General features: G+C 35.0%; 2 protein-coding genes across 2 annotated transcripts in view; one reads left to right on the forward strand and one right to left on the reverse strand.

Moving 5' to 3' along the window:
- Positions 1–27,739, forward strand: part of LOC115222936 (zinc finger protein 98-like) — a 61,902-nt gene that overhangs the window by 2,543 nt on the left and 31,620 nt on the right. The window contains exon 2 of the mRNA XM_036511796.1: positions 17,773–17,856. The gene's annotated coding sequence lies outside the window, so the exon portion shown is untranslated. The remainder of the gene's footprint in view (positions 1–17,772; positions 17,857–27,739) is intronic.
- LOC115222792 (zinc finger protein 91-like) lies at positions 1,517–26,837 on the reverse strand. Its single transcript, XM_036511788.1, has 4 exons — positions 26,538–26,837; positions 23,779–25,710; positions 2,170–3,023; positions 1,517–1,834 (listed from the first exon to the last, which is right to left on the reverse strand). Exons 2-3 carry the CDS (start codon positions 25,376–25,378, stop codon positions 2,179–2,181), a joined length of 2,445 nt encoding a protein of 814 aa, XP_036367681.1. The 5' UTR covers positions 25,379–25,710; positions 26,538–26,837; the 3' UTR covers positions 1,517–1,834; positions 2,170–2,178.

A 27,739-nucleotide genomic window follows, 5' to 3' on the forward strand; every position in this document is an offset into this window, starting at 1 on the left:
AATACCACGGCACGTAAAAAGCACCATCCGAATGTGGCCGATACCAGCGCCGCCTAGACTGGCTTCTATGCCGGTGGCACGTAAAAAGCACCAATCCGATCGTGGCCGTTGCCAGCCTCGCCTGGCACCTGTGCTGGTGGCATGTGAATAGCACCCACTACACTCACTGAGTGGTTGGCGTTAGGAAGGGCATCCAGCTGTAGAAACACTGCCAGATCAGACTGGAGCCTAGTGCAGCCTTCTGGCTTCCTAGATCCCCGGTCGAACCGTCCAACCCATGCTAGCATGGAGAACGGACATTAAATGATGATGATGAAATACCACAATATAATTTAGTGTGGTATTATTATCAGTTCTGTAAGTGTGACACAGATGGTAATGTACTGAGCAGTAATTAATTTTATTGATTAATGAGGAACTTCAAATCCTACCAGTCAACCTCAACGTTGCATTTCATTTCACTATTGATCTATAGGAAATGTTTACTATGGACTACTGTTGCCCCAACACATTTGTATATGTATAGGTACAAATGATATGCAACAGAAATTTATGCGGGATTAAAAAAGGTCTCCAACTGACCTAGTTACACTAAAACCCAAGAAATGTAAGGGGCAGAGATGACAACATCCAAAATTTTCATTTGGTGAATTGAGCAAAACAACAAAGATATACACAGATAATGCCAAAACAAATTCAGAGGTGATGGCCTTTGTCTATGTGGGGTAAATGCCTTACCTATGAGTATCACACCCACTTCCAAAAACAAAAACGCTGATGAGAAATGTTCAGAGTATTTATCAGTTCAACCTGAATCAGTTGCAATGCTAAGCCTCACCCTAGTTTTGTGTTTGTGCTTTAGGTGTTGGGGGTGATGTCATATAAACGTGCTGAATACAAGTTTAAACAGACACAAACACACATAGTTATAAGAAATAGGCATCAGTTATGTCTAGAATTTTCTCGATAAAATGGATTAAGCTAAAGACACTGATTATATTTCTAGTTCTTCAACCAGTCACATAGTCTATTTGAACAGGAAACAGATTCAATGTGGTGACCACAATTTGTCTTAGTCACTCAGATAGCAAAATCAAATCTAGAATATTTCCTAAGATCTGTTGCAATAGTTCACTATTGTGCCTTTGCACCACATAAAAGGAAATGTCTAGATGATTTTTATGTTCATAACACATACTATTAAAATAGCAATGGTATGAGTAAATATTGAATAAAAATTTTGAATTATACGCATTAAAAAATTATTAGTTTCTTAAAAGGAATGCATGCTATGGGGAAAATGAAGGCAGTTTTCAAATCAGCATGAAAAATATATTTTGATCCACCCAAACACAATTCTTTGACAGAAAAATTCCTTGATGAATAGAATGAACATTTTTTACAAAGTAAAAAACAAAAAGATTTCATTAATTAGCTTTATTTCTATTATTTAAATCACAAATCATTCTATTATTGAATATAGAATAAATAAAAAAAAGAATTAAGAGAAGACCGATTCTACACATGTCAAACATTATCTTTGAAAGAACCTGTTTGTTGAAGACTCATTATTTTCATTAATTTGCTGGAGTATATACATGAATGAATGTATAAAAGAGAAAGTGTATAAGACATCATACTTATAGCCCTATGTGGTATGATGAAATAATTTCTTTTATCATTTGCAATTTGTATTTCTAACGTAGTAATTGTACAGTGATGTTGTCCCTAAATTATGAGAATAAATTTCTCAGTTATTTACCCATAATGTTCAATAAATTCATTATATCCTGTTTTCCCTCAGGAAATATGTTAGGTCCAATAAATATGAGCACTTTCTGAATTAATACTTTATTACACTTACCAGAATGGTACGTTATCTCATGAATATAGATATAGGTTGTGGTTATATAAAATATAGTTTTCAAAGACAGTTCTGTGTATCATCCTCTACTAACACATTTACAGTGAGGTATTTTTCACACCATATCTTCAAATACTGACACAGTTACTATTCCAGTATGATTAAACAGATGTGTAGATAAGTGACATTTCTGAGTAAATCACTTACCACTTATACCACAATCAAATGGCTTCCCTACTGTGTGAATATGTTTGTTTTTAGTTAAGCTCCTTCTTAAAATGAATGATATACCACAGATATCAGTGATATGGATTCTATGCTGTATGACTGCGTTTGTGTATAGTTAACTTATTTGATACTGTGAATGTTTTACCACAGATATTACAACTATATGGCTTCTTTCCTGTATGAATGTATTTGTGTCTAGTTAAATCACTACTTTGAGAGAATGATTTACCACATATCTCACAGTGATATGGCTTCTCTCCTGTATGAGTCCGAATGTGAGTAGTTAACTCACGACGCTGAGAGAATGATTTACCACAGATATCACAGTGATACGGCTTCTCACCTGTATGAGTATGAATGTGCACTGTTAATGCATCTCTACGTGAAAATGATTTACCACAGATATCACAGTCATATGGCTTCTCACCTGTGTGAATGCGTTTGTGAGCAGTTAAATCACCACTGTGAGAGAATGGTCTACCACAAATGTCACAAAGATATGGTTTCTCACCTGTATGAATACGTTTGTGACTAGTTAAGTTACCTGGATCAGACAATGTTTTGCCACAGATATCACAGTGGTATGGCTTTTCTCCTGTATGAATACGCTTGTGAGTAATTAACTTACTTCTAACAGCAAATGATTTACCACAGATGTTACAGGGATATGGCTTTACTCCTGTATGAATATATTTGTGAGCAGTTAAGTGACTACTAATAGAGAATGATTTACCACAGACATCACACTGAAATGGCTTCTCCCCAGTATGAAAGCGTTTGTGTACTGTTAATTTACTAATCGAAGACATTGATTTACCACAGATGTCACAGTGATATGGCTGTCCTCCTGTATGAATATATTTGTGTATATTCAAGTGACCACTTCGAGAGAATGATTTACCACAGATATCACAGTGATATGGCTTCTCTCCTGTATGAGAGCGTACATGATTAGTTAAGATGCAACTTTTAGAAAACGATTTTCCACAGATATCACACTCATATGGTTTCTTACCTGTATGAGTGCACTTATGTCGAATTAAGGGACCTTTCTGACTAAATGATTTACCACACGTATCACACTGATATGGTTTCTCTCTTGTATGAATACGTTTGTGCCGAGTCAACACACTATTTCTCGAAAAAGATTTATCACAAACATCACAGTTAAATGGCTTTTCCCCAGTATGTATGCGTTTGTGTATAGTCAGTGCATTTTTGTTAGAGAGTGCTTTGCCACAGATATCACAATGATGTGCCTTGTCTCCTTTATGGATACTACTCTGAGCAGTTATGGGACTTTTTTCATCGATTGACACATCAAACATATCACTGTGTGTAGATGTTCCTCCTTTGTCTTGCAGCATATTTTTAGGATAATCAAAGTCCTCAGACTCTGTTTTTATATGAATCGGTTTCTCACATAACTCCCTTTTAATCACAACTTGTGTCTCATGTAATTCACGTTCCATAATTATTCTTACCACTTTTAATTCCTATTTTCTACTTCTATACTTCCATCAACTGTGATCTTTGTTGATATCTGAATAAAATGAAACTCCTCTGTAAATTTTTCCAGGTTTATGTAGAATTCCAATCATTTTTTAACATTACAGACAGAGATGTAGTAAAATTGTTATGATAATTTCAGTTCAAAAAAATTTTTCACAGAAATTCCACCACAGATTATAGACGTCGGGTTGTATCTGTTCAGTATAACATCTTCCTTCATTTTTTTCAAAGACGATAAATAAAAAAGATTCTTTTGTGCCAATGTCATCTGATATTTCTGAAATAATAGAGAAACAATAAGACATATTGGTGATACTTAAAACAGAGATTCAACAGTAAAAAACAGTGATGAATAGCAAATATAACTATTTAGCTCAACAGCTTCACTTTTTAATCTGCTACCTTAAATCATAATGAATACACAAAACCTACTTGATCTGCACATATATCACAGACTATAGTGGTATTAAGCTACCTTGAGCTTTCTCTCAGGTTATATTATTATAGTATATTCTCTATTTAGTTTTGTTACAGTAATGTAATGCTATTTATTGTTTTTTATTGGGAAATAGATTATTTTATTTGGCTTTTTTGAGTAAGGGTGAATATAATGATTAAAACGTCACTTATAACTTAAGTGTTATCATTATACACAAATCCGAACTACAGTATATAACGCCATAGAGAAATATACTTATGGAACGCTATGAATATTAACGACATGTATGTATAATATTTTCTTCGTGTTCATTTAACCGCTATAAGAAAATATAATTTAATGATTACAGAAATGCATATTTATTTATACTCAGTTGAATAAAAACGTGAAGAGAAACATTTTCTTAATTAGTTTAAGAAAAATGACATTGCTCATCAAAATTAATAACATCCTTCATTGATCCAAAATATGCATTTGAATAAATAGTCATATTTCACCAAGTTTGTGACCCACTGTCCAATGACTAATACTCTTAGTGTTTCACAACCTATTTTCCACCACGCCCCACAATGACTTTCCAGGAAAATGTATGCCCCACTGGTGGCATACGTAAAAAGATTGATAATTTATCAACTTCTAATAATTATATACTTTCCTGAAAGAATTATCCACACTAGCGCTATACTATAGCATACAAGAGTTCACATGATAATACTTGGCTGGATGTATTGATTTGGCTAGGCTGAATATTTGTGTAATATGTTTGCTGTGAAAAAGAGAAGATTTTCACAATTTCATGTCCCACTAAAAGAAAAAATTTGGTCCCCACGCCCCCACAGGTGGGACATATGCCCAATGTTGGAAATCACTGTCCTAAATTGTTTGTAGAGGCACAAAGGTTGACAACTCCTGACATAGAAACTCATATTCAGGTAATATATTATTTTTAAAACTCAAACTGGAAGATAATTAACACGATCAACAACACAAAACATAAATGTTGACAGTATTAAAAATATCCCCTAATTATAAACAAGGTGGACACTGTATAGTGTCGAAACAACAAAAACATGCAAGTGACGTATTAAATACAAAAAATCACAAAATATTGATAGAAGGAAAGACGGCAACATGAAGAAAAATAATACCTCGTATAAATCACTAGCCTACTCAGCTAGCCAGTGGGATGGCATTATTCCAAAGCTAAAACAGTGGAAAGCGCATTACGATCAGCGATCGAATTGTCTGATCGATATTGTGATGAATCACAACTACCGATAAGTCAGTCTTGTTATGTGTGTTGATCGACGGCGAAGTCTTTACTGCTACATGTATACATACACATAAATATGAATGTAGGTAGTAAATATGATTCTATTTTTCAAGCTAAATAAATTTTCCTTTCACAAGATTCAAAAGTGTTTAACTAGAAATACTTGTCAATGGCAGTGTAAAATCCATATCCGCTTGAGCATGCGTAGTAAATCATGTAATAAAACTTCTACGTCGTGTCGTCTCAAATATTGATTTTAAATTTTGGCACAAAACCAGCGATATTGCGGGAAGGGTAAATCGATTACATCGACTCTAAAAGGATGAAAGGCAGAGTCGGTCTCGACGGAATTTAAACTCAGAGCTAACGATTTTGCCGACTCGCCAATGGTAGTTAGGGTTGGATGAGTAGGTTAGAATGAGTAATATTTACTGTATTGTTGACTTTGGGAAAAAAGAAATTTTTACAAATGTTTATTACCTAACAAAAACTATATCAGCTAAGCAAATGACCTCTAAATGTATTAAAAACACTATGGCATATTCAGAACACTGTTTCAAAAAGTTATCTCCCATCTCTTAGATATCTAAAAGACGAATTTAGGCGGGGCAAAATTAGTAGGACAGGATAGCATAGATTTACATCTTCAGTTGTCCAGAATTACATTTCAAAAATACTCACCCTTTCGTTACCAACCCGGCTGAAACCGGCTCTGGTTCTGAGTACAAATGTCCTGTTTTCAAAAGTTTTGAATTAAAAATCTTCCACCAAACCTCAGTCACAATTTATGTTCATAACACTAGCTGAATGATAACTAAGTTATTTTACTAAATTCTTTGTTATATTTAAAGTAATTGAAAGAAACACAGAACATCTCAAAATAAATACAGTAACGAAAGGGTTATCCATCCTTAGATATCAGGAAGATCATAAATGCACCAAAAGCTTTAAATAGCCGGGTCAAATAAAAGAGGATCATGGATAAATGACACATGATATGAAATTAATGAGACTCAACATGATATATTCTCTATAGCTTCTTTACGAACTGCAGGAGTGGTTCTCTTCATGATATAATTATTGGAATTAGTGATTGTGAAATCAGAAAATTATCAAATTACACATTAGTGTGGAATACAACAGAGAAAAGACGGATTTAATCTTTCTCATTTGCAAATTGAGCCCCTCCCCACCTAATTTTGCTCAGATTGCTTTCAATTTTGGTGTATAAATGCAACTCTGAATTTTTATTACGACCAACCAATTACTTTATCTCGTAAATTTAAGAATCTGATGTTATTTGGAATTAAAGTTGGGAAATTTGGGTAATTTTGGCCAACGAACAGACAATGTGGTATTAGCAGCTTGTTACCATGACAACTGCACAATGTGTTGTGGTTTGCTGTTGTCTGTGTATATTTTTCACACTTAGTATTTTTACAGATTTTTTCATTTCATATATTTTGGGGACTCATTGACTCAGATAGCTGGATTTATGATTTCACTATTCATAAGAAATTAAATTAGGGGTATTTCTTAAACCATTAGCTTCACATTTCAACAGCTTAACTGAAATTTAGCCCACATAACAGGAACCGAGAGGGATATTGTGGAACACAGTAACTGTGGGTGATACAGATAATTTGACATTATTGTTGATTTCTGCATGCATAAACATATAAGATACTGGTATTCTTTTCCTTGGGACAAATTCGTTGTTGATCAGTGTTATTCTTATTGTAATTTAGAAATCCAAGCATGAAAATGTTATTCAATTTTGGAGTTTTGAAGACAGACACCCCATTTTCACAGACACACACATGCACTTATATATTATACATAAATATATGACAGGTATATACATAACACTGAATTATGCATTAAGTAAACACATGCAAATAAATATATTAAAGAACAAAGTTTTAAAAGTGATAAAACCATACAATCAATGAAGAGACAAAAGAAACAGTGAGATGATCCATGTTGATTTTATTAAGTATTTCTGTTTATTTAGAAACCTACAATGAACAGGTAAGACACTAAACTATAAATTTCACAGGATACAACCTTAAAGTTGACACTGCTCTACTAAAGGCAGAAAATTTCTGTCTTGCTATTGGATAAAGATACCCCGTTGATTTTTAAACCTCTATAACTTTTTCCCCACATCACACCTTCAAAGCAATGAGACTGGAAGGCTACATTATTATAGCCAATTTTCAGATTTTTTATTTCCTTTTTAAAAATTGCATATTTTGCATATGAAAAAGACTAGATCTGAAAATAATATTGATTGCAAAACACTAAAAATTATCCACATATTTTATTAGCAACCTCAATTACAATCGTGTCAAAGTTGCATCTTGAAATAATAACAATATGTTGTCTAATTTTAACACCCAAATATGGTGGAATAGCACATAATGAGGATACAGTACTTGCAATGTAATAGATTCAAAGAAGTAGGGGGAAGTAAGGAAAAATTAGAAATTACTCATTGTACCTACACCCCAGCACTTGTGCTGACTTTGTTGGCATTATTTACGTCTAAATTAAGGCGGCTATGTTCTGAGTTCAAATTCTGCAGAGGTCGACTTTGCCTTTCATCCTTTTGGGGTCAATAAATTAAGTACCAGTGAAACACTGGGTCGATGTAATCGACTAGTCCCCATCCCCCAAATTTCAGGCCTTGTGCCTATAGTAGAAAGGATTATTTGTATCTAAGTTGTTCATCTCATCTTTCCAGGTTCGCTCATCAACCACAGCTTATCCAGGTTCATCCTGGATATCTGCCTTAGAATTCGGAGCTTCTTCCAGCTAGTTTAAAAGTTCAACATTTTAAAACATTATTAGTTTCTTAAAAAGAATACATGCTATGGGGAAAATGAAGACAGTTTTCAAATCAGCATGAAAAATATATTTTGATCCACACAAACACAAATCTTTGACAGAAATTCCTTGATGAATAGAATGAACATTTTTTACAAAGTAAAAACCAAAAAGATTTCATTAATTAGCTTTATTTTATTGTTTAAATCACAAATCTTTCCATTGTTAAATACATAAAATTTAACACGGAATATAGAATAGATACAAATATGAATGAAGAGAAGATCGATTTTATACAAACACCAAAAATTATCTTTGATAGAAAATGTTTGTTGAAGACTCATTATTTTCATTAATTTGCTGGAGTATATACACGAATGAATGTATAAAAGAGAAAGTATATAAGACATCATACTTATAGCCCAATGTGGTATGATGAAATAATTTTTATCGTTTGCAATTTGTGCTTCAAACACAACTGTACAATGATGTTATCCATGAATTATGAGACTATATTTCTCAGTTATTTACCCATAATGTTCAATAAATTTATTATATCCTGCTTTCCCACAGGAAATATATTAGCTACAATTTATATATTTTTTCTGAAACAATATTTTTCTTAAAACTATCAAAGTGCTAAGTTATGTGAATGTAGATATTAGTTGTGGTTATGTAAAATATAGCTTTTGGAGATAGTTCTGTGTACCTTCCTTTGTCAATCATTTATAGCTAGGTAGTTTTTCAGACTGCTGTGGTGCATTGCTGTTACAAGAAGACCCATTCACAACAATAGGAACGATATCCTACAACCAAAGTGCCGAACACAAAGTATTGGTGTTGGTGCCATGTAATAAGCACTGGTGTTGGTTCTTGTACAAAACACAAGTGATAGTGTCACATACAAGAACATAGCACACTCTGTAAAGTCATTAGCATTAGGTCATCCAGCAGCAGAAAGCATACCAAAATAGACTAGGAAACCTGGTATGGCCTTGGCTCTGCAGTTCCTGTCTAGCCATCCGACCCATGCCCGCCTGGAAAGCAGATGTTAATGATAATGATGCTAATATCCTCATACAGTGATACAATTATTTTTCTGTGTGAATAAACAGATGTGCAGATAAGTGACATTTCTGAGGAAATGACTTACCGCACACATCGCAGTCAAATGGCTTCTCTCCTGTGTGAATACGTTTATGTTTAGTTAAGCTCCTTGTTAAAGTGAATGATTTACCACAGTAATCACAGTGATATGGCTTCTCCCCTGTATGACTGCGTTTGTGTATAGTTAAGTTATTTGATACTGTGAATGATTTACCACAGATATCACAACTGTATGGTTTCTCTCCAGTATGAATGTATTTGTGTCTAGTTAAATCACTACTTTGAGAGAATGATTTACCACAGATATCACAGTGATACGGCTTCTCACCTGTATGAATATGTATGTGTACTGTCAATGCATCTCTACGTGAAAATGATTTACCACAGATATCACAGTCATATGGCTTCTCACCTGTGTGAATGCGTTTGTGAGCAGTTAAATCACCACTGTGAGAGAATGGCTTACCACAAATGTCACAAAGATATGGTTTCTCACCTGTATGAATACGTTTGTGACTCGTTAAGTTACCTGGATCAGACAATGTTTTGCCACAGATATCACAGTGGTATGGCTTTTCTCCTGTATGAATACGCTTATGTGTAATTAACTTACTTCTAACAGCAAATGATTTACCACAGATGTTACAGGGATATGGCTTTACTCCTGTATGAATATATTTGTGAGCAGTTAAGTGACTACTAATAGAGAATGATTTACCACAGACATCACACTGAAATGGCTTCTCCCCAGTATGAAAGCGTTTGTGTACTGTTAATTTACTAATCGAAGACATTGATTTACCACAGATGTCACAGTGATATGGCTGTCCTCCTGTATGAATATATTTGTGTATATTCAAGTGACCACTTCGAGAGAATGATTTACCGCATATATCACAGTGATATGGCTTCTCTCCCGTATGAGAGCGTATATGAGTAGTTAAGATACTACTTTTAGAAAATGATTTTCCACAGATATCACAATCATATGACCTCTTACTTGTATGAATGCATTTATGTCGAATTAAGGGACCTCTCTGACTAAATGATTTACCACAGCTCTCACACTTATATAGTTTCTCTCCTGTATGAATACGTTTGTGCCTAGTTAACTCACTATTTCTAGAAAACGATTTACTACAGACTTCACAAGGAAACGACTTCTCTACTTTATGAATATGTCTGTGTCTAGAAAGCTCGCTACTTGCAGAAAATGACTTATCACAAATATCACAGTGATATCTCTTCTCATCTGTATGAATGATTTTGTGTTTATTCAAGTGTCTTTTTGCAGAGAATGATTTATCACAGGTATCACAGTGATATGGCTTCTCACCTGTATGAATGCGTCCGTGGATAGTTAAGGAATTCCTATTAGAGAATGATTTGCCACAGATATCACACTGATATGGTTTCTCGCCTGTATGAATACGTACATGAATAGTTAAATTACTACTTCGAGAAAATGATTTACCACAGATGTCACAATGATGAGATTTTTCACCTGTAGGAATGCATTTGTGTCTAATTAAGTTACCTTTCTGAGTGAATGATTTATCACAGAGATCACAGTGATATGGTTTCTCTCCTGTATGAATATGTTTATGTTCAGCTAACTCAGTACTTCCAGAGAATGATTTACCACAGATATCACATAGATGTTGTTTTTCTTTTGTATGAATATGCTTGTGTCTAGTTAAATCACTACTTCCAGAAAATGACTTACCACAGATATCACAGTGATATGGCTTCTCACCTGTATGAATGCGTTTGTGCATATTTAAGTCACTACTTGTAGAAGAGGATTTACCACAGATGTCACAATGAAATGGTTTTTCTCCAGTATGAATCCGTTTGTGTTTAGATAAATCATCTTTCCGAGAGAATGATTTACCACAGTAATCACAACAATATGGTTTTATCCCTGTATGTATGCTTTGGTGAAAAGTCAAATGAATTCTTTGAGAGAAGGATTTCCCACAGACTTCACAGTGATATGGCTTCTCTCCTGTGTGAATGATTCTATGTCTAGTTAAGTCACCTCTTGCAGAGAATGATTTGCCACAGACATCACAATGATATGGCTTTTCGCCAGTATGTATCCGTTTGTGTATAGTCAGGGCATTTTTGTTAGAGATTGCTTTGCCACAGATATCACAATGATGTGGCTTGTCTCCTGTATGGGTACTACTCTGAGCAGTTATGGGACTTGTTTCAGACAGTGATATACCTATGGTACCACTATGTGTAGATATCTCTCCCTTGACTTGCAGCATATCATTAGGAAAATCAATGTCTTCAGATTCTGTTTTTATATGAATTGGTGTCTCACATAATTCACTTTTAATCACAATTGGTGTCTCATGTAATTCATATTCCATAATTATTCTTCTCACTTTTAACTCTTATTGTCTACTTCTATATTTCCATCAGCTGTGATCTTTGTTGTATTGAATTAATCTTCCTTCACTCTTTAAAAGATGATAAATACTGACGATGAATCTCAAGTAAAATATTCTTTCGTGCCAATGTCATCTGATATTTCTGAAATAATAGAGAAACAATAAGACATATAGGTGATACTTAAAACAGAGATTCAACAGTAAAAAACAGTGATGAATGGCAAATATAGCTATTTAGCTCAACAGCTTCACTTTTTAATCTGCTACCTTAAATCATAATCACTACACAAAACCTACTTGATCTGCACATATATCACAGACTACGGCTACATCTTTACATTGTCTAACATTATCTATGTTAAACTACAGAATAGTTGAAGATAACATTCAGCTCTCTATCCAGTAAAGTCATTTGTCATTCCTAGTTTAGCCCCACTATTTCTTTTCTGGCTTCCCTGGAAGTGTTTATTTTGTTGGAGTTTGCTATATAATTGTTTCTGTGGAAGCCAATGGTTTGGTAAGCAAGGTACATGACCTGCCCAGAGAAGCTGCGACTGCATATGGATAATGCAGATGCTGGGTAGTCTAGAACAGGTGAATATCTCAACCTCTGTGATTTTGTTTTGCCACTTTATGCAAGGAAGTTTTTTGAGGAAGCCGTTGCGAAGGTGGTTCAATTTTCTCAACATAATGTTGCTAAACTGTCAACGTTTCACAGCCAGAGTATAGATGTGACAACTATGATCCACTACATCTTTATCTTTTTTCTGTTTCCGGGGTGATGCTCTCCTGTTCCACAAGTTTCTATTTAGTCTCGCTTTAGAATCTGGCATTTATCTTGTAATGAATGACATCGCTGGACAGTGTGCTCGCAATGTATGTGAACTTACCCACCGTATTCAGTCGTTGACCATTAATAGTGATGGAAAGTTTAGTGTAAAGATTTCGAGTTAACTGATGCGAATGGCGAGCAGCTGTTGTCAAGATCATACAGACCTGAGAAGCCAAAAAGATTGCTGCAGCTGAGCAACATATGTATGCCAAGAAAATCAAACTACCACCATAATTCTCTGTCCATACTGCCAGACAACCTTCTGGATGTGTCTTGGCCTGATCAGTCACCAAAGCGCCCTCAAAACCCAACTCCAAACCCTCTATGGGGAGATGGTACTCGTCGATCAGACGGGCGAACTAACAAAATGTTAGTTCTGAGTGAGCACATAATATCAAAGGCACCTGATTTAAGTAGACTTAAATGCATGGTGTGTAACTTGTCACAAAACGTAATTACAGTGAGAGCCAATAAATATATGGTCATGGAATTTATAATCGTATGTGTTTTTCATTAAAAGATTAGAGACATTGCACATTAAAATAAATAACATCCTCCGCTAATCCAAAATATACATCTGAATAGGTAATTGTCATATTTCAGCAAGTTTGTAGCCCACTGTCCACTTACTAATATTCTAACTGGTCTGTAAATGCATAAAGGTTGAAAACCGGCATAGAAACTTCATAAGTGGTGTTGGAGTAAATAATATAAAATATTCAATATTATTTTTTTAAAACTTACATTGGAATAATCTACAGTAACAACAATACCAAACAAATATTAACTGTATTAAAAGGCGGCGAGCTGGCAGAAACGTTAGCACGCCGGGCGAAATGCGTAGCCGTATTTCGTCTGCCGCTACGTTCTGAGTTCAAATTCCGCCGAGGTTGACTTTGCCTTTCATCCTTTCGGGGTCGATAAATTAAGTACCAGTTACGCGCTGGGGTCGATGTAATCGACTTAATCCCTTTGTCTGTCCTTGTTTGTCCTCTCTGTGTTTATCCCCTTGTGGGTAGTAAAGAAATTATTAATTGTATTAAAAATATCACCCAATTATAAACAAAGTGGACCCTGCATAGGGACGACACAATAAAAATATGATGTAAGTGACAAGTTAAATACAAAGATCATCAGTTATATTGATAGAAGAAAAGATGATTGCATGAAGAAAAAATACCTCATAAAAATGACATGTATTAAGAAGTCAGTTTCGTTATGTGTGTTGATCGTTGGAAAATTCTTTACTGCTACATGTATACACACACACACACACACACACACACACATATATATATATATATATATATATATGTATGTATATATCGTAGGTAAAAATAACTATTTTTTTCAAGCTAAATAAAATTTTGGTGAGCAAGATTTAAAAACCTTAGTTTGTTTGTCAATGGCAGAATAAAAGCCATATCCGGTTGAGCATGCGCAGGAAATTATGTCATCTGAAAAATGCATGCATACATACATAAGATGTAGAGGGGGCGTGAGGACAGGGCTTCTGAGACAAGTAAGGCAGAGGGAGGACAGTATCTTGAAATCAGGATCAAGGTCCGAATCCTTGCAACAGAATGGCCTCCAACAAAGGAACCAAAAAAGCCTTAAACTTAATGTCCAGTTAAGTTACTCACCCAAACAGATGATGCTGCAATGTGAATACAGAATTCACCCCATATTTGTTTTTTTCTCCAAAAATCCCTTTGGATTTCCATTTTCAAAAACCAAAGACATTTTGCATCCCCAGTGGAACTGCCTCTTTAAAATTCTTTTGTTGTTTTCCTAGAAAGTTTCGGTTTCGCACTTGAGATACGGTCTTTTTTTTTTTTTTGATCTTAGTTTTTTTCATGTCGATTACAAAAATTATAACTTTTTTTATTAATAAATCGAATTAAAGATGTGGTAAGCCTTGAAAGACTGGAATTAATTTTAAGCTATTGTATGAAAATGGTTTCAAATTTTGGCTCTAGACCAGGAATTTAAGGGGAGGAGTAAATCGATTACATTAACTCTAGTGGTCAACTGGTACTTATTTTGTCGTCCTAAAAGGCAAAGCTAACTAAGACTGCGTTTGAATACCGAACATAAAGCAGGAAGAAATACCACTAAGTTTTTTTTTGTCAGGCGTGCTCATGATTCTACTACTGTATTACAATAAAATAAAATCTTTTTGTATTATGTAATAAAATTATTTGCTATAACCACACAAATGTACCCGACTCCTGATTTTGTTTTCTTGTAACTTACAGAAAAATAGATATTTATCATAGAAATTTTCTACAAATAACTTCCATGTGGTGTCAGTCCCAATGACATTGAATTTATTGTGAAAAATATTTTTTCGTGAGTGGGTAGAGGAACTGAGGATAGTTCACACGGCCGACACGTTCTTTCCTCATAACTTTCACAGGAAAATAGGTAATTTTTAAGGAAATTTTCTTCAAATACCTTTCAGATGGTATAGATTACGATTATATCGTAATTTAATATGGAGGGAAAATTGTGACAGGGCACGCATATATACAGATGCATGTAACAGAGAGACAGAAAGAGAGAGAGAGAGGAGAACGTGTTTAGTGCAAGGGAAGTCTTACAGTTGAAAGGAGAGACCAAAAGTGCGAGAGCAGAGGAAAGTTGTTTAGTTGAAAGAGTAGGCAAAAGAAAAGAAAGAACGTGTTTATTGCAGTGATGGTGGGCTTTAAAAAAAAGGGCAAATGGAGAGAGAGAGGGTGCATATATGTTTTACTCCAGGGTGTGGAGTCGTATCTACAACGTCGGATGGTAGAAACATGGACGGCTGTATATATATATATATATATAGATAGATAATTAGTAAAATTCAAGTGAAATAACTTTAGTTAGCAAATGGCTATGCATGTTACTCTATTCCAAAGGTTGTGATCATGCAAGGGCACCGCCTTTTACAGGGTTCTATCTTATATTTGATTAGGTCTTAAATGCCTGTCCATGTCAAACTTGAAAGATACATCGACAGAAAGAAAAGTAGACAAGATGATTGCTAGATAAATAGATTCATAGCATGTGACATCCCAGATAAGAGGCCTACCACCATGGGAAGGGAAAACTATTATACAGTTAGGCCTTTTACCGTCCCCTCGGTCATATTCCCCCCGAAATACACTGGTTTTCTTTGTTAAACAAACAAAATGAAAACGAAACAAGTGAGAAGGAGAGAAAATAGCGCGCCATTGGAGTATGTTACTGATAGGTATAATGGGCGAGCTGGCAGAAACGTTAGCACGCCGGGGGAAATGCTTAGCGGTATTTCGTCTGCCGTTACGTTGTGAGTTCAAATTCCGCCGAGGTCGTCTTTGCCTTTCATCCTTTCGGGGTCGATAAATTAAGTACCAGTTACGCACTGGGGTCGATGTAATCGACTTAATACCTATGTCTTCCTTGTTTGTTCCCTCTGTGTTTAGCCCCTTGTGGGTAATAAAGAAATAGGTATTTCGTCTGCCGTTACGTTCTGAGTTCAAATTCCGCCGAGGTCGTTTTTGCCTTTCATCCTTTCGGGGTCGATGTAATCGACTTAATACCTATGTCTGTCCCCTCTATGTTTAGCCCCTTGTGGGTAATAAAGAAATAGGTATATTGATGATGATGATAATGGTGGTAGTGCTATGGGTACGAGTTAATGGAGGTGGCGGCGGTTGTAGGGATATTGGTTGAAGGAGGTGGTGATGGTGTCAGTTGGGATTTTCATTAAAGAAGGTAGAAGTGGTGGTGGTTGCACAACGTTATTTGTAGTTTTTTTTTTGTTACTTTATATTGCCCATCACTTAACGCATGCGCCTTAGTGAATTCATTGTCGTCTGCTCAGTCAACGCTTAAAGTTGTTGATGAAACATGGATTACAAAAACACGATGTTAGCAAACAAGAGAAGGTTTAAGGTAAGTTGTTGTCATGGTTTTTAATTTGGTTAGTGTATAATTATTGCGGCTTTTTTCAACAATTTTTATTCAACAAAAACAGTAACAATATTTAACAGAAGCATTTTTAAATGACGGTCTGACAAGCAAATAGGAAGCAGTAATTGAAGTTCATGGTGAATATGCTCCGGAATAATCATTTAAAGATGTTTTTGTTACATGTCGTTATTGTTTTTGTTGAAAAAAGCCGCAATATTTTCAAATGACCGTATTAAGATTTGTTAAAACTTTACCAACTTATTGCAGCAGTTATTATAAATAACTCTTTTGTCGTAGCTTTTTACGATTAAAATGAAACATTCTCCACGAATGGATGGGTGAAAAAGAAGTTTAGAATTTTGAAAGAAGTATTGGTAAAACATTAATGTCAGTCGTTTCAAATGTTGAAAAGAATATTTCTGTTAATCGAAGAAAAGTGTAATGGGACGAAAAATATCTCATTTTCGCCTCTCTCTACGATAGCAACAGTTTGTTCTGAGTAAAACAGTTTATGTTTCTCTTTGTGTTGTGTTGTGTTGTATGATGAAAAACAGGATTAAATTTGTTTGAAATTATGCCTGCTACTGAAACCAGGTAAGTACTAATGCATTCTTGTTATTTTTAATTTTTATATTGTATCGAAGAATGGTTTTATAGAGTGACAAAAGTATGAAAAATCGCAGAAAATAATGAAAAAAGAACAAACTAAAACAATGGATAAATTTTGATTGTGAAAAGTACGATGAAAAAGGATTGGAAGGTTTAGAACATTCTCTTTAAATAATACGAATTGCAATTGTTGCAAAAAGAAGAAAAAAAATGTCATAATTATACAAGTCTGCCTCCAACTTTGTTTCCCCAAAACTTTCAGAAAAATTGTTATCTTTTTTACTGAAATTTTCTGCAAATGCCTCTCAGGTATAGATTACGATTATAACGGAATTCACTGTGGTGAAAAGAAATTGTTGGCTGTACACACATACATAGATACACGTTACATAACTTTTATCAACATTTCATGTCTCATTCTTTGTGTGCGCGCCTCCCAATTAATTTTTTATTAACATTAAATTCCGACATGATCGTAATCAACATTTACCTGTAAGGTATTTCTAGTGAGTTTCATTTCAAGTGTATCAGTTTTTCCTTGAAGTTATGAGGAGTCAAAGCCTAGTGGGAGAAGGTACATTTGTGTGTGCTATACCGAGAAAAATATCATTTTAATGGTGATTGCCGTTCCAGTGTCACAATAATGGTGAGCGGGGGGGGGTGGAGATAATCGTTTTAAAACAAGGATTTTAATGTTTTCAAGAGCTTCTCCCAGTTGTTTTGAAATGTGCGGTAAAGAAAACTTGAAAAAATCCCGACTAAAACGAAGAAAATTGTGGGACACCTATTTCGAAAATCCGGCTTATGTTGGACAGCTACTCCGTAAGGTCCATATTTTATAATATAGACATTACGATTCTGAAACCGCCCCCTCCCTCGTCTTCTCGCTTCTTTCAACTTGAAAACTTTTAAAAACGTCACTTGCGCATGCGTAGATACATGCTAAGCAATTAGCAGACGATCCTTTATTAACGACGAAAAAATCTTTATTTTAAAAAAAAATTATTTCGAAATTTAAGTCTAATTTCCACTACCACAATCATTTTTTAATTTTTGATTATTAAATTTTTTTTTAAATTACAAATTTAAAGGCAATTTTTGCTTTTATCTACATATATTTGCATGTCTGTGGGAATGACTGACTGATAGTCAAAGCAGACGTGTACATAAACTCAAAGACTGCAAGTTTGAAAACAATTTTTTCGAAATTTCCGATTTAGTTAAATCCCTCTCTTCCTGACAGCTTGCAACTTTGTGAAAATTTTAAAACACATTCCATCCCTTATACATACACATATATATAAATATGAAGTTCCAGATATGGAAACAAGGTCTAGAATCAAAGGGCCTTAGCAAAAACCAAAGTCATAGTAAGTAGGAAGGTAGATAAATCACAAATTCCCTCAGGTAGATAGCTCAGCTCAATCTGTAGAAAAGGTGTAAGTAGAAACTCCATAAGATGTACCCAGTGTAAACTTTGGACACACAAAAGATGCAGCAACATCAAAGGAAGATTAACAGAAAAACTAACTTCTATAATGGAATGTGCACAGGCATAATAAATGCTGAACAAGTGTGGAAAATAGACTCCATCAACTACCAGGGGGGCAAGCTAGAGGTAGTAGTTAGCTTCTGGTATCTAAGTAACCAGGTTAGTGGTGAAGGTGGTTGTTCCGAGAGTGTAGCCATAAGTATAAGATTAGAGTTCCTTCCCCTGCTTGCAACAAAGGGCCTCTCTCTCAGAGTCAAAGGCAGATTGTTTGATGCCTGTGCGTGAACAGCTATGCTGCATAGCAATGAAACATGGGCTGTAACAGCCGAGGACATGCATAGGCTTGAGAGAAATGAAGCCAGTGTGCTTTGCTGGATGTGCAATATCAGCTGGCATGTTCAACAGAGTGTAAACATCTTGAGAGAAAAGTTAGGCATAAGAGGAATCAGATGCAGTGTGCAAGAGAGACTCCACTGGTATGGTTATGTGATGCATATGTATGAGGACAGCTGTGTAAAGAAGGGCCAATCTTTAACTGTGGAAGGGACCTGTGGTAGAGGTAGACCCAGGAAGACATTGGATGAAGCATCATGACCTTTGAACTTAGAACCTCACAGAGGCAATGACTAGTGACAGAGGCCTTTGGCAATGTGCTCTACTTAAGAAGACCCATCAAGCCAAGTGCATCCATGCTGATGACGCATAAAGAAAAAAGTCAACAATTGAACGTTGGGCCTCACAGAGGCAAAGTGGCTGAGTACCTTTCGAGCATTGGGCTTGATGGAGGCAAAGTGGCTGAGTTCCTTTCGAGTTATTTTTGAGGGCTGTGGTCCAAAAACTTTCCTTATTGTGCTTTTTTTGTACAAAGGCAAGGGCACCAAGTCTGAATGTGGTAACTGTAGTGGTATAAGCCTGCTTGAATCAATGGGAAAAGTTATGTCCAAGGTCTGTTGAATCCTCTGACATGTTTCTGCCCTTGTGTCATCCCTGACACCCAATGTAAATTCCATGATTTTCTCAACCTGCCAGCTTATGGAAGAATGCACTGAGTAATGATTGCCACTCTATCGAATATATGTGGATCTTACCAAAGCTTTCAATGCTGTTAACCCTAGTGTATTGTGAGACATTGTAGAAGCTTAGATGCCCTCCTGAATTTGTCAAGATAATTAAGGAGCCTCATCATATGAAGGCAAGAGTGAAATTTAATGGCACACTTTCAGAACCAAAAATGGTGTCAAATAGGGTGAATACTAGCGCTGATACTGTTCCCCATATACTTTACCATGATACTACTGCATGCTTTCCAGGACTGCAATGCAATTCAACACCAAGTCAAAAACGTTCAGCACTCTTATCAGAGAGCTTCTTTATGCTGATGATATATATCTTGTGGCTTGTTATGTAGATGAAAGTGGGGATTTTCTCTATGTGCACTACTTTTGGATCCAATATTAGCATAAGTGTGCAAAATATGGACAGCCTATACACATCATATCAAGCAGTTGGAGAGGTTTCACCAGTTTTGCAACTGATGCATCCTGTACACCAAGTGATTCTCTTACACATTTAATGCTGCTATACTTGAGAGGATGGGCAGTAGCAGTATTGAGAAAAGAATAATTTTGGATCAAATGTGCTGGGCTAGCTATGTTGTCAGAATGGAGGATAGAAAGATGCTTAAACAAAATTTTTATAGGGAGCTGATCAGAGGAAAGAGGTCTCAGCATAAACCAAGGAATTGGTTTAAGTATATAATAAAAGGCAATTTGAAAGCTTTGGAGATGGATGTGGATAAGTGGGAGGCATTGGTTGAAAACTGCATCATGGAGGTTTGTCAGGAATAGATATAATGTCTATGAGCAAGAGTGAGTGGATTATACTGCTCTGAAGCAGTGAATATTTCAGTGCAGTGCCAGCAGAAATTCAGCTGAAATGAGTGTGGATGATTTCTTCTGTCAAGAGCTGGATTGGTCAACCACCTGTACTCTCATGAACCTGGGAGAAATCAAGCAACTTGTGAGATTACCTGTCTTTCACTAGGTATTAATCACAGAAACTCAGAGTTGTACATGTGTTGTAGAAGCATTTATTAGTATATTCCAATGATGTCTAAATGTTTCTTCATGGTAACCTCATTTCTCATCCCATCTACTGAAATCCTAAAGCAATAGAAGAAAGCAATGTATGCACACCTATCCAGTGGGAAACACATAGTAAGTTACAACTGTCATCTGACAGGTCATGGATAGAAAGTTAGAAATGCCAACAAGGAAGCACAAGGAGATGGCAATTATCTGAAGATGGAGCAGTTGTGTTTGTGTGTGTGTTTATGTACATCAAGAGAAGTAAGGGTTTTGATGTAAATTTGCACTGTATCTACATTAAGTATGACGTTCAGATGATTATATATGTATATGTCTACATAGGTGTGAGTTCATATCTCCTTGTCTTGTTCAAGGAGTTCATATCCTGTGTGATAGTTGTAAAAGAGCATCACTGTCATACAAGCAGTGCTGCTTGTTTCCAATATTGTGCAAAGGCATTATTTAGCCAAGGAAGAATATTACTTCACTTAGAAACAAGTTAGGGTTAGCAACAAGAAGAGCATCCTGCCATAGATAATCTGCCTCAATAAACTCCATATGGCACATGCAAACATAGAAAAGTGGACATTTTTTCATTATTACATTTTTTACCAAGGCAATCATTGAAAAAATTTATGAAATTTAATTTTTTTTATTAATTTCAATCAAATGAAAAAAGAAATCCTTCTATTTATTGATCATAAAACTTTCATTTGATGTCCAAATATATTTATTGTTGGGAAAGCCAAAAGTATTTTATTTTGGTTTTAAGATCAGAAATGTAAATATTAAGTTTTGTTAACTGTACATTGGTTTTCACAAAATGATTTGCTTATATTGTTTTAGCTAGTCTGCAACTGTTAATGACTGTAAACCTTTATTGAAAAAGATTAAATTAAGAGATATGAATCCTGGTTACTAGTCATATCCCAGAATATACAGAGTACAGCAGAAAAATCTCCCATTATTTTGCCCAGCCATTGGTGTGGTGCTAATGAAATTACATAGATGGTGATGGTGTATTCTATAGCTAATGATTTTTTTTTAGTCACCATCATGGTTTGGACCAGTGAATATTGTGCATTTGCTGTTGAGACATTTATCAAAAATAGTGAATGAGGTTTTATATCTAAAACAGATACTGTTGATTCTGGATTCCCACATATGAATAATGATATTGGTGTTCATGTCCACCTCCATATCCAGACCACCAGTTACTGGCAACATACAATAGCCAGAATTAGCAAATGCCACCTCATGGTAATATTAACTTTAAACATGAGATATTCAAACCTCAATAATTAAATAATCTCAAATGAGATTAAGTCTGACACATTAGTTGCTTGTTTCTATCATCCTTTAGGGGGTTGATAATATAAGTATCAGTTGAGCAATGGGGTTGATATAAATGATTCACCCCTTCCCCTTAACTTGCTGGCTTTGTGCCAAGATTAAAAAGAATTATCATTATTATTTTTGAGATTACTTCTACAACTGTGTATATTGGTATTTCATCTGAGAAAGGTCATAACTCAACGAATAAGGAAGAGAGCTAGCATAAATTAGATGCAGTTTAGTAAGGCAATTTCAGGAGAAGCATTTAGCCAAAAATTAACTGCTGTGCTTAGTTCTTTTCAATATGGAGAGAGCCTTTGACAGAGTTCCTTGCTCCTTCATCCAGTGGTTGCTGTTGTTCAACAGAGTAGCTTTTGCTATCAAGCTGCACAGTAAACCATATCAGATGTTATATTTTGCAAATTTTTGCATCCTACAAGAAGCCATTGAACTATCGATACATCATTTGCAGTGGCATGTGGCATGAAACTGAGGAATCACCAAAGCAAAGAGGGGACAGATATTTGGTGTGGTATGAAGGTACCTGATGTGTAATGAAATATTCAATCATTTCACTAATTATTTCTCACTTATCAATTGGTGCAGACAGAGCAGTATGGCAACTACATACATTCAGGTTCAGTACCACTGCATAGCACCTTAGGCAATTATCATCTACAATAGCCCTAGGCCAACCAAAGCCTTATGAGTAAATATGGTAGAGGAAAATTCTGTGGAAGTCTATTGTATACGTGTGTGTGTGTGAGACTGTGTCTATGTACTACAGTCTCCTTGCCTTGACATCATGTGATAATTTTAAATGAGTGACAGTTGTGCCAGCAGTGTCCTTTGTTTCCAAAATGCAAAAACATTTTTGGCCATGGGAAAATATTACCTGACATGGAAATAGGAGAGTGTTAGTGACAGGAAGGATATCCAGCTATAGAAAATCTGCCTCAACAAATTTTATCCAAAGTATGTGAGCATGTAAAAATGAATGTTATAACAACAATGATAACTGTACAATGAAATAGTCCTTGATATCTGATAAAAACATTATTCAGTCATTTAACCATAATGTCACATAACCAATAGTATCTTTTCTCCTTTCTGGAAATACATTACATTGAATATATACAAATAAATACTTTTATTAACAATATCACACTGGTAAGTTATGGCACCAATATAGTTATTATCAGGAGTTATATAAAAGGTAGCATTCTTATTTTAACACAGTTGTGTCTTTATTACTGCATTCATAAATTTATGTTTAGATATCTTTTCAGAGCAAATGTTCGTACATTTTCATGCAAAATTATACTTCTGCATGAATACATACATGTGTAGCTAAGAGATGTTTCCGAGAAAATGATTTACCACAGATATAACATTCATATGGCTTTTCATCAGCATGAATATACTTGTGACAAGTCAAGTCACTAGATCGAGAGAATGATTTACCACAGATACCACAGTGATATGGCTTCTCTCCTGTATGAATTCGTACGTGGGTAGTTAAGGAATTTCTATAAGAGAATGATTTACCACAAATATCACAATGATATGGCTTTTCTCCTGTATGAACATATTTGTGTATAGTTAAGTCATTACTCTGAGAGAATGATTTACCACATATCTCACAGTGATATGGCTTGTCTCCTGTATGAGTCCGAATGTGAGTAGTTAACTCACTACTTTGTGAGAATGATTTACCACAGATATCACAGAGATAAGGTTTCTCTCCTGTATGAATTCGCTTGTGAGTAGTTAAATGGCATCTTCTGTTGAATGATTTCCCACAGATGTCACAGTGATATGGCTTCTCACCTGTATGAATATATCTATGAGTAGTTAAGTCACTACTTTTACAAAATGATTTACCACAGATTTCACAGTGATATGGCTTTTCTCCTGTATGAATTCGTTTGTGTACAGTTACAGTACTTGAATGAGAGAAAGATTTACCACAAATATCACAGTGATATGGTTTTTCTCCTGTATGAATATATTTGTGAGTGGTCAAGTGACTATTTCGAGAAAATGATTTACTACAGATATCACAATGATATGGCTTATCTCCTGTAAGAATCTGTTTTTGTATAGTTAAAGCATTTGTATGAGAGAAAGATTTGTCACAAACATCAGGTGAAATTAGCTTTTCTCCTGAATGAATATGCTTATGTTTAGTTAAGTAACTGCTTCGAGAGAATGATTTACCACAGATTTCGCATGGATATGTCTTCGCACTGGTATGAATGCGTTTGTGTATGGTTAAGGTGCTTCTACAAGAAAATGATTTATTACAGATATCACAGCAATATGGCTTCTCTCCTGTATGAGTACGTATATGGGTAGTTAAGTTACGACTATGGAGAAATGATTTCCCACAGACATCACAGCGATGTGGCTTCTCACCTGTATGACTGCATTTGTGTATAGCTAAGACATTTCTATCACTGAATGATTTTGCACAAATATCACATGCATATGGCTTCTCTCCTGTATGAATATGTTTATGTTTGATTAAGACATGTCTATAAGTGAATGATTTACGACAAATTGTACAGTGATATGGCTTCTCACCTGTGTGAATACGTTTGTGAATAGTTAAAGTTCCTGTTCTAGAGAATGATTTGCCACAGATATCACACTGATATGAATTATCACCTGTATGTATATGTTTGTGTATTGTTAAGGAATTTTTATGAGTGAATGATTTACCACAGATGTCACATCGGTATGGCTTCTCACCTGTATGAATGCGTATGTGGGTAGTTAAGTCACTACTTCCAGAAAATGATTTACCACAGATGTTACAGTGATATGGCTTTTCACCTGTATGTACACGCTTGTGTTTATTCAAGTCACTACTTGCAGAGAAGGATTTACCACAGATATCACAATGAAATGGTTTTTCTCCAGTATGAATTCGTTTGTGTTTAGATAAATCATATTTCCGAGAGAATGATTTACTACAGAAATCACAACAATATGGTTTTATCCCTGTATGTATGCTTTTGTGAAAAGTCAAATGAATTCTTTGAGAGAAGGATTTCCCACAGACTTCACAGTAATATGGCTTTTCTCCTGTGTGAGTAATTTTGTGCCTAGTTAAATGAGTTTTTGCAGAGAATGATTTACCACAGATATCACAGTGATAAGACTTTTCACCCGTATGGATACGTTTGTGTTTAGTTAAGTAACTACTTGAAATGAATGATTTACCACAGATATCACAGTGATATGGCTTCTCCCCCGTATGAATACGTTTGTGTACAGTTAAAGCTTTTCTTTGCGTGAACGATTTACCACAGATATCACAGTGGTTTGGTGTTTTACCCATTCCTTCTAGTATGTCATTCGGAAATGCTATACTTTCAGACTCTGTTTTAATTATAATTGATTTCTCACATAATTCATTTTCCATAATTATTCTTCTTTCACCAGTTCTTTAATTAGTTTATTTTTATTTTCTACCAAGAAATTTCTTTCAGCTTCGATCTTTGTTGATATATAATGATAGAAACTAGTTTAGTAAAATCGTCGAAATTTCATTTGAATGCTAATCACTCTTTAATATAATCCAGACAGTGAAACAGAAAATTTCGCTAATAATTTCAGCTCACAACAAGTATTTCACAGAAATTCCATCATGCATTTCTATTTGGAATAATATCTTCCTTTAGTCTTTAAACGATAAATATTTATGATGAATCTGAATTTTTAGAAAATTCTTTTCTGCCAAAACCATTTGATATTCTGAAACAGTAGAGAAACAGTGTAAGATGTAGGGGCATACTTAAAAGTAGAAATTCAGCAGAAACTTTATATTTCTATATCAGTTAACTGTAATTTGATTCCACTTTACTTTTCAATTTGCTATTACAAATTACATAACATTCTGTGATGTTTATATACTGGCATAAGTTATGCCTAAAAATTTACAAACTTTGGCAACAAATATATTACAGAACACAATTAGGGACGATAAGATTTGGTTCTCCGTCCAGAAAAGTCATTCAGCGTCAGTCATTTGTAGTTTAGCTCCACGTCATTTCTAAGTAGATGTAAAGATAACTTATTTGACTGTAAATTCATCACAAACATATCGGGATTTCATTGTTACGAATTGTAATTACATCGCCAGTCATCGTCGGCAAATTTATTATCGTTGTTTTTCATCTGCAGGTTAAGAGACCTTTCAAAACATTACCTATTTCATTATCAAAGTAAAATAACATCCATCGCTAACCAAAATATGCATCTGAAAAGATAATTCTCTCCTATTCCATCGAATTTGTGGTCATCTGTCAACTCATTCAATACTCATCTGGTGTGTAAGATGTACCAAGGTTGACGACTCCCGGGGTAGAAACTACTATGTTTGAAGCTTAAATCAGAAAACAGTTAACAGCAATAAAAGCACTAAAAATAAACGTTAATTGTATAAAAATATCCTGAATTATAAACAAGGTGAACAAAAAAATATGGAATTGACGTATTAAATATAGAAATTACTAAACATTATATACTGATGGAAGAAGGAAAAAAGACGATTGAATGAAGAAAACATGAGCAAAAAATACCTCATAAATCACAGTTGTTCGGAATGAGTGATGGTGGTTATGTGTGTTAATTAAAGGAATATATATATATATATATATATATATAAGCGATATTGCCGTTTGGAATTAAATATCTTCGATTTTCATTGTTAATGAAAACCTGATGTCGATATCCGGTTGAACATGCGCATAGCGATGTTATAAAGCTTATGTCATTTAGAATAGAGATACTCGATTTATATTTTTAAAATTTGCTTCGCATTTTTGTTGCCAACAACAAAAGTTAAAATTTTGTCTCCAAAAATACTTTCTCATACTCTGAATTCGCATTTCGCTGAGATCGATTTTACCTTTCATCCTTTTGGGGTCGATAAATAAGTACCAGTTGAGCACTGGAGTCAATGTAATCGACGAAACCCCTCTATTATTATTGTTGTTGTTACATATTTTTTCCTCTTTTTCCATCTGTTCTTTCTCCTCGTTCCTTTCTGTAAAAGAGCGTACGCTAGACTTTAAAAAAAAACAAAAACAGGAGTTACGTAATCACCATAGTCACTTATATTCACTCACAGTTGTTTCTGCTATAAGCAACGCACACAGCTGAGTGCTTGCACCATATTTTATAACTTCTTCAGAAGCTCTGTGTGTGTGTGTTGTTATTGTGTCTACTTGTCTTGACATAGCATAATACCTGTGCTACTATCATACAAGCAGCATTATGTTTCCAGTCTTACATAAAAATATTTGTGGCCAAGAAAAACTATTATCTGTTTAGAAATTGGTTAAGTGCTGCAAGCTGTAAAAAATTTTTATGAATAACATCAAATCCTTGTGGAAAAGTGAATATCAAAACAGTGATGATTATGATGATAGCTAGGGCATATGCTCTTTCAGGTGCAGAGACAGGAAAAATTTTGCTCCTCTATTACATGTTAGGTAGAGGTTTCTGGATCTATGAATAATCCTGTCAAATATAACCTGATGAATTTCTGACAAAGCCACCTCTAAGTGAGAAGTTACACATACTGCAACAGTTAGAATTCCTTCAACTAAAGCTCTCTATAGTCACCATTCCCTGCATCAACATCATCGTTTAATGTCCGCTTTCCATGCTAGCATGGGTTGGACGATTTTGACTGATGGCTGCACCAGGCTCCAATCTTGATCTGGCAGAGTTTCTACAGCTGGATGCCCTTCCTAACACCAACCACTCCGAGAGTGTA

This window comes from Octopus sinensis, linkage group LG21 (genome assembly GCF_006345805.1).
Source record: "Octopus sinensis linkage group LG21, ASM634580v1, whole genome shotgun sequence".
NCBI classification, from domain to species: Eukaryota; Metazoa; Mollusca; class Cephalopoda; order Octopoda; family Octopodidae; genus Octopus; species Octopus sinensis.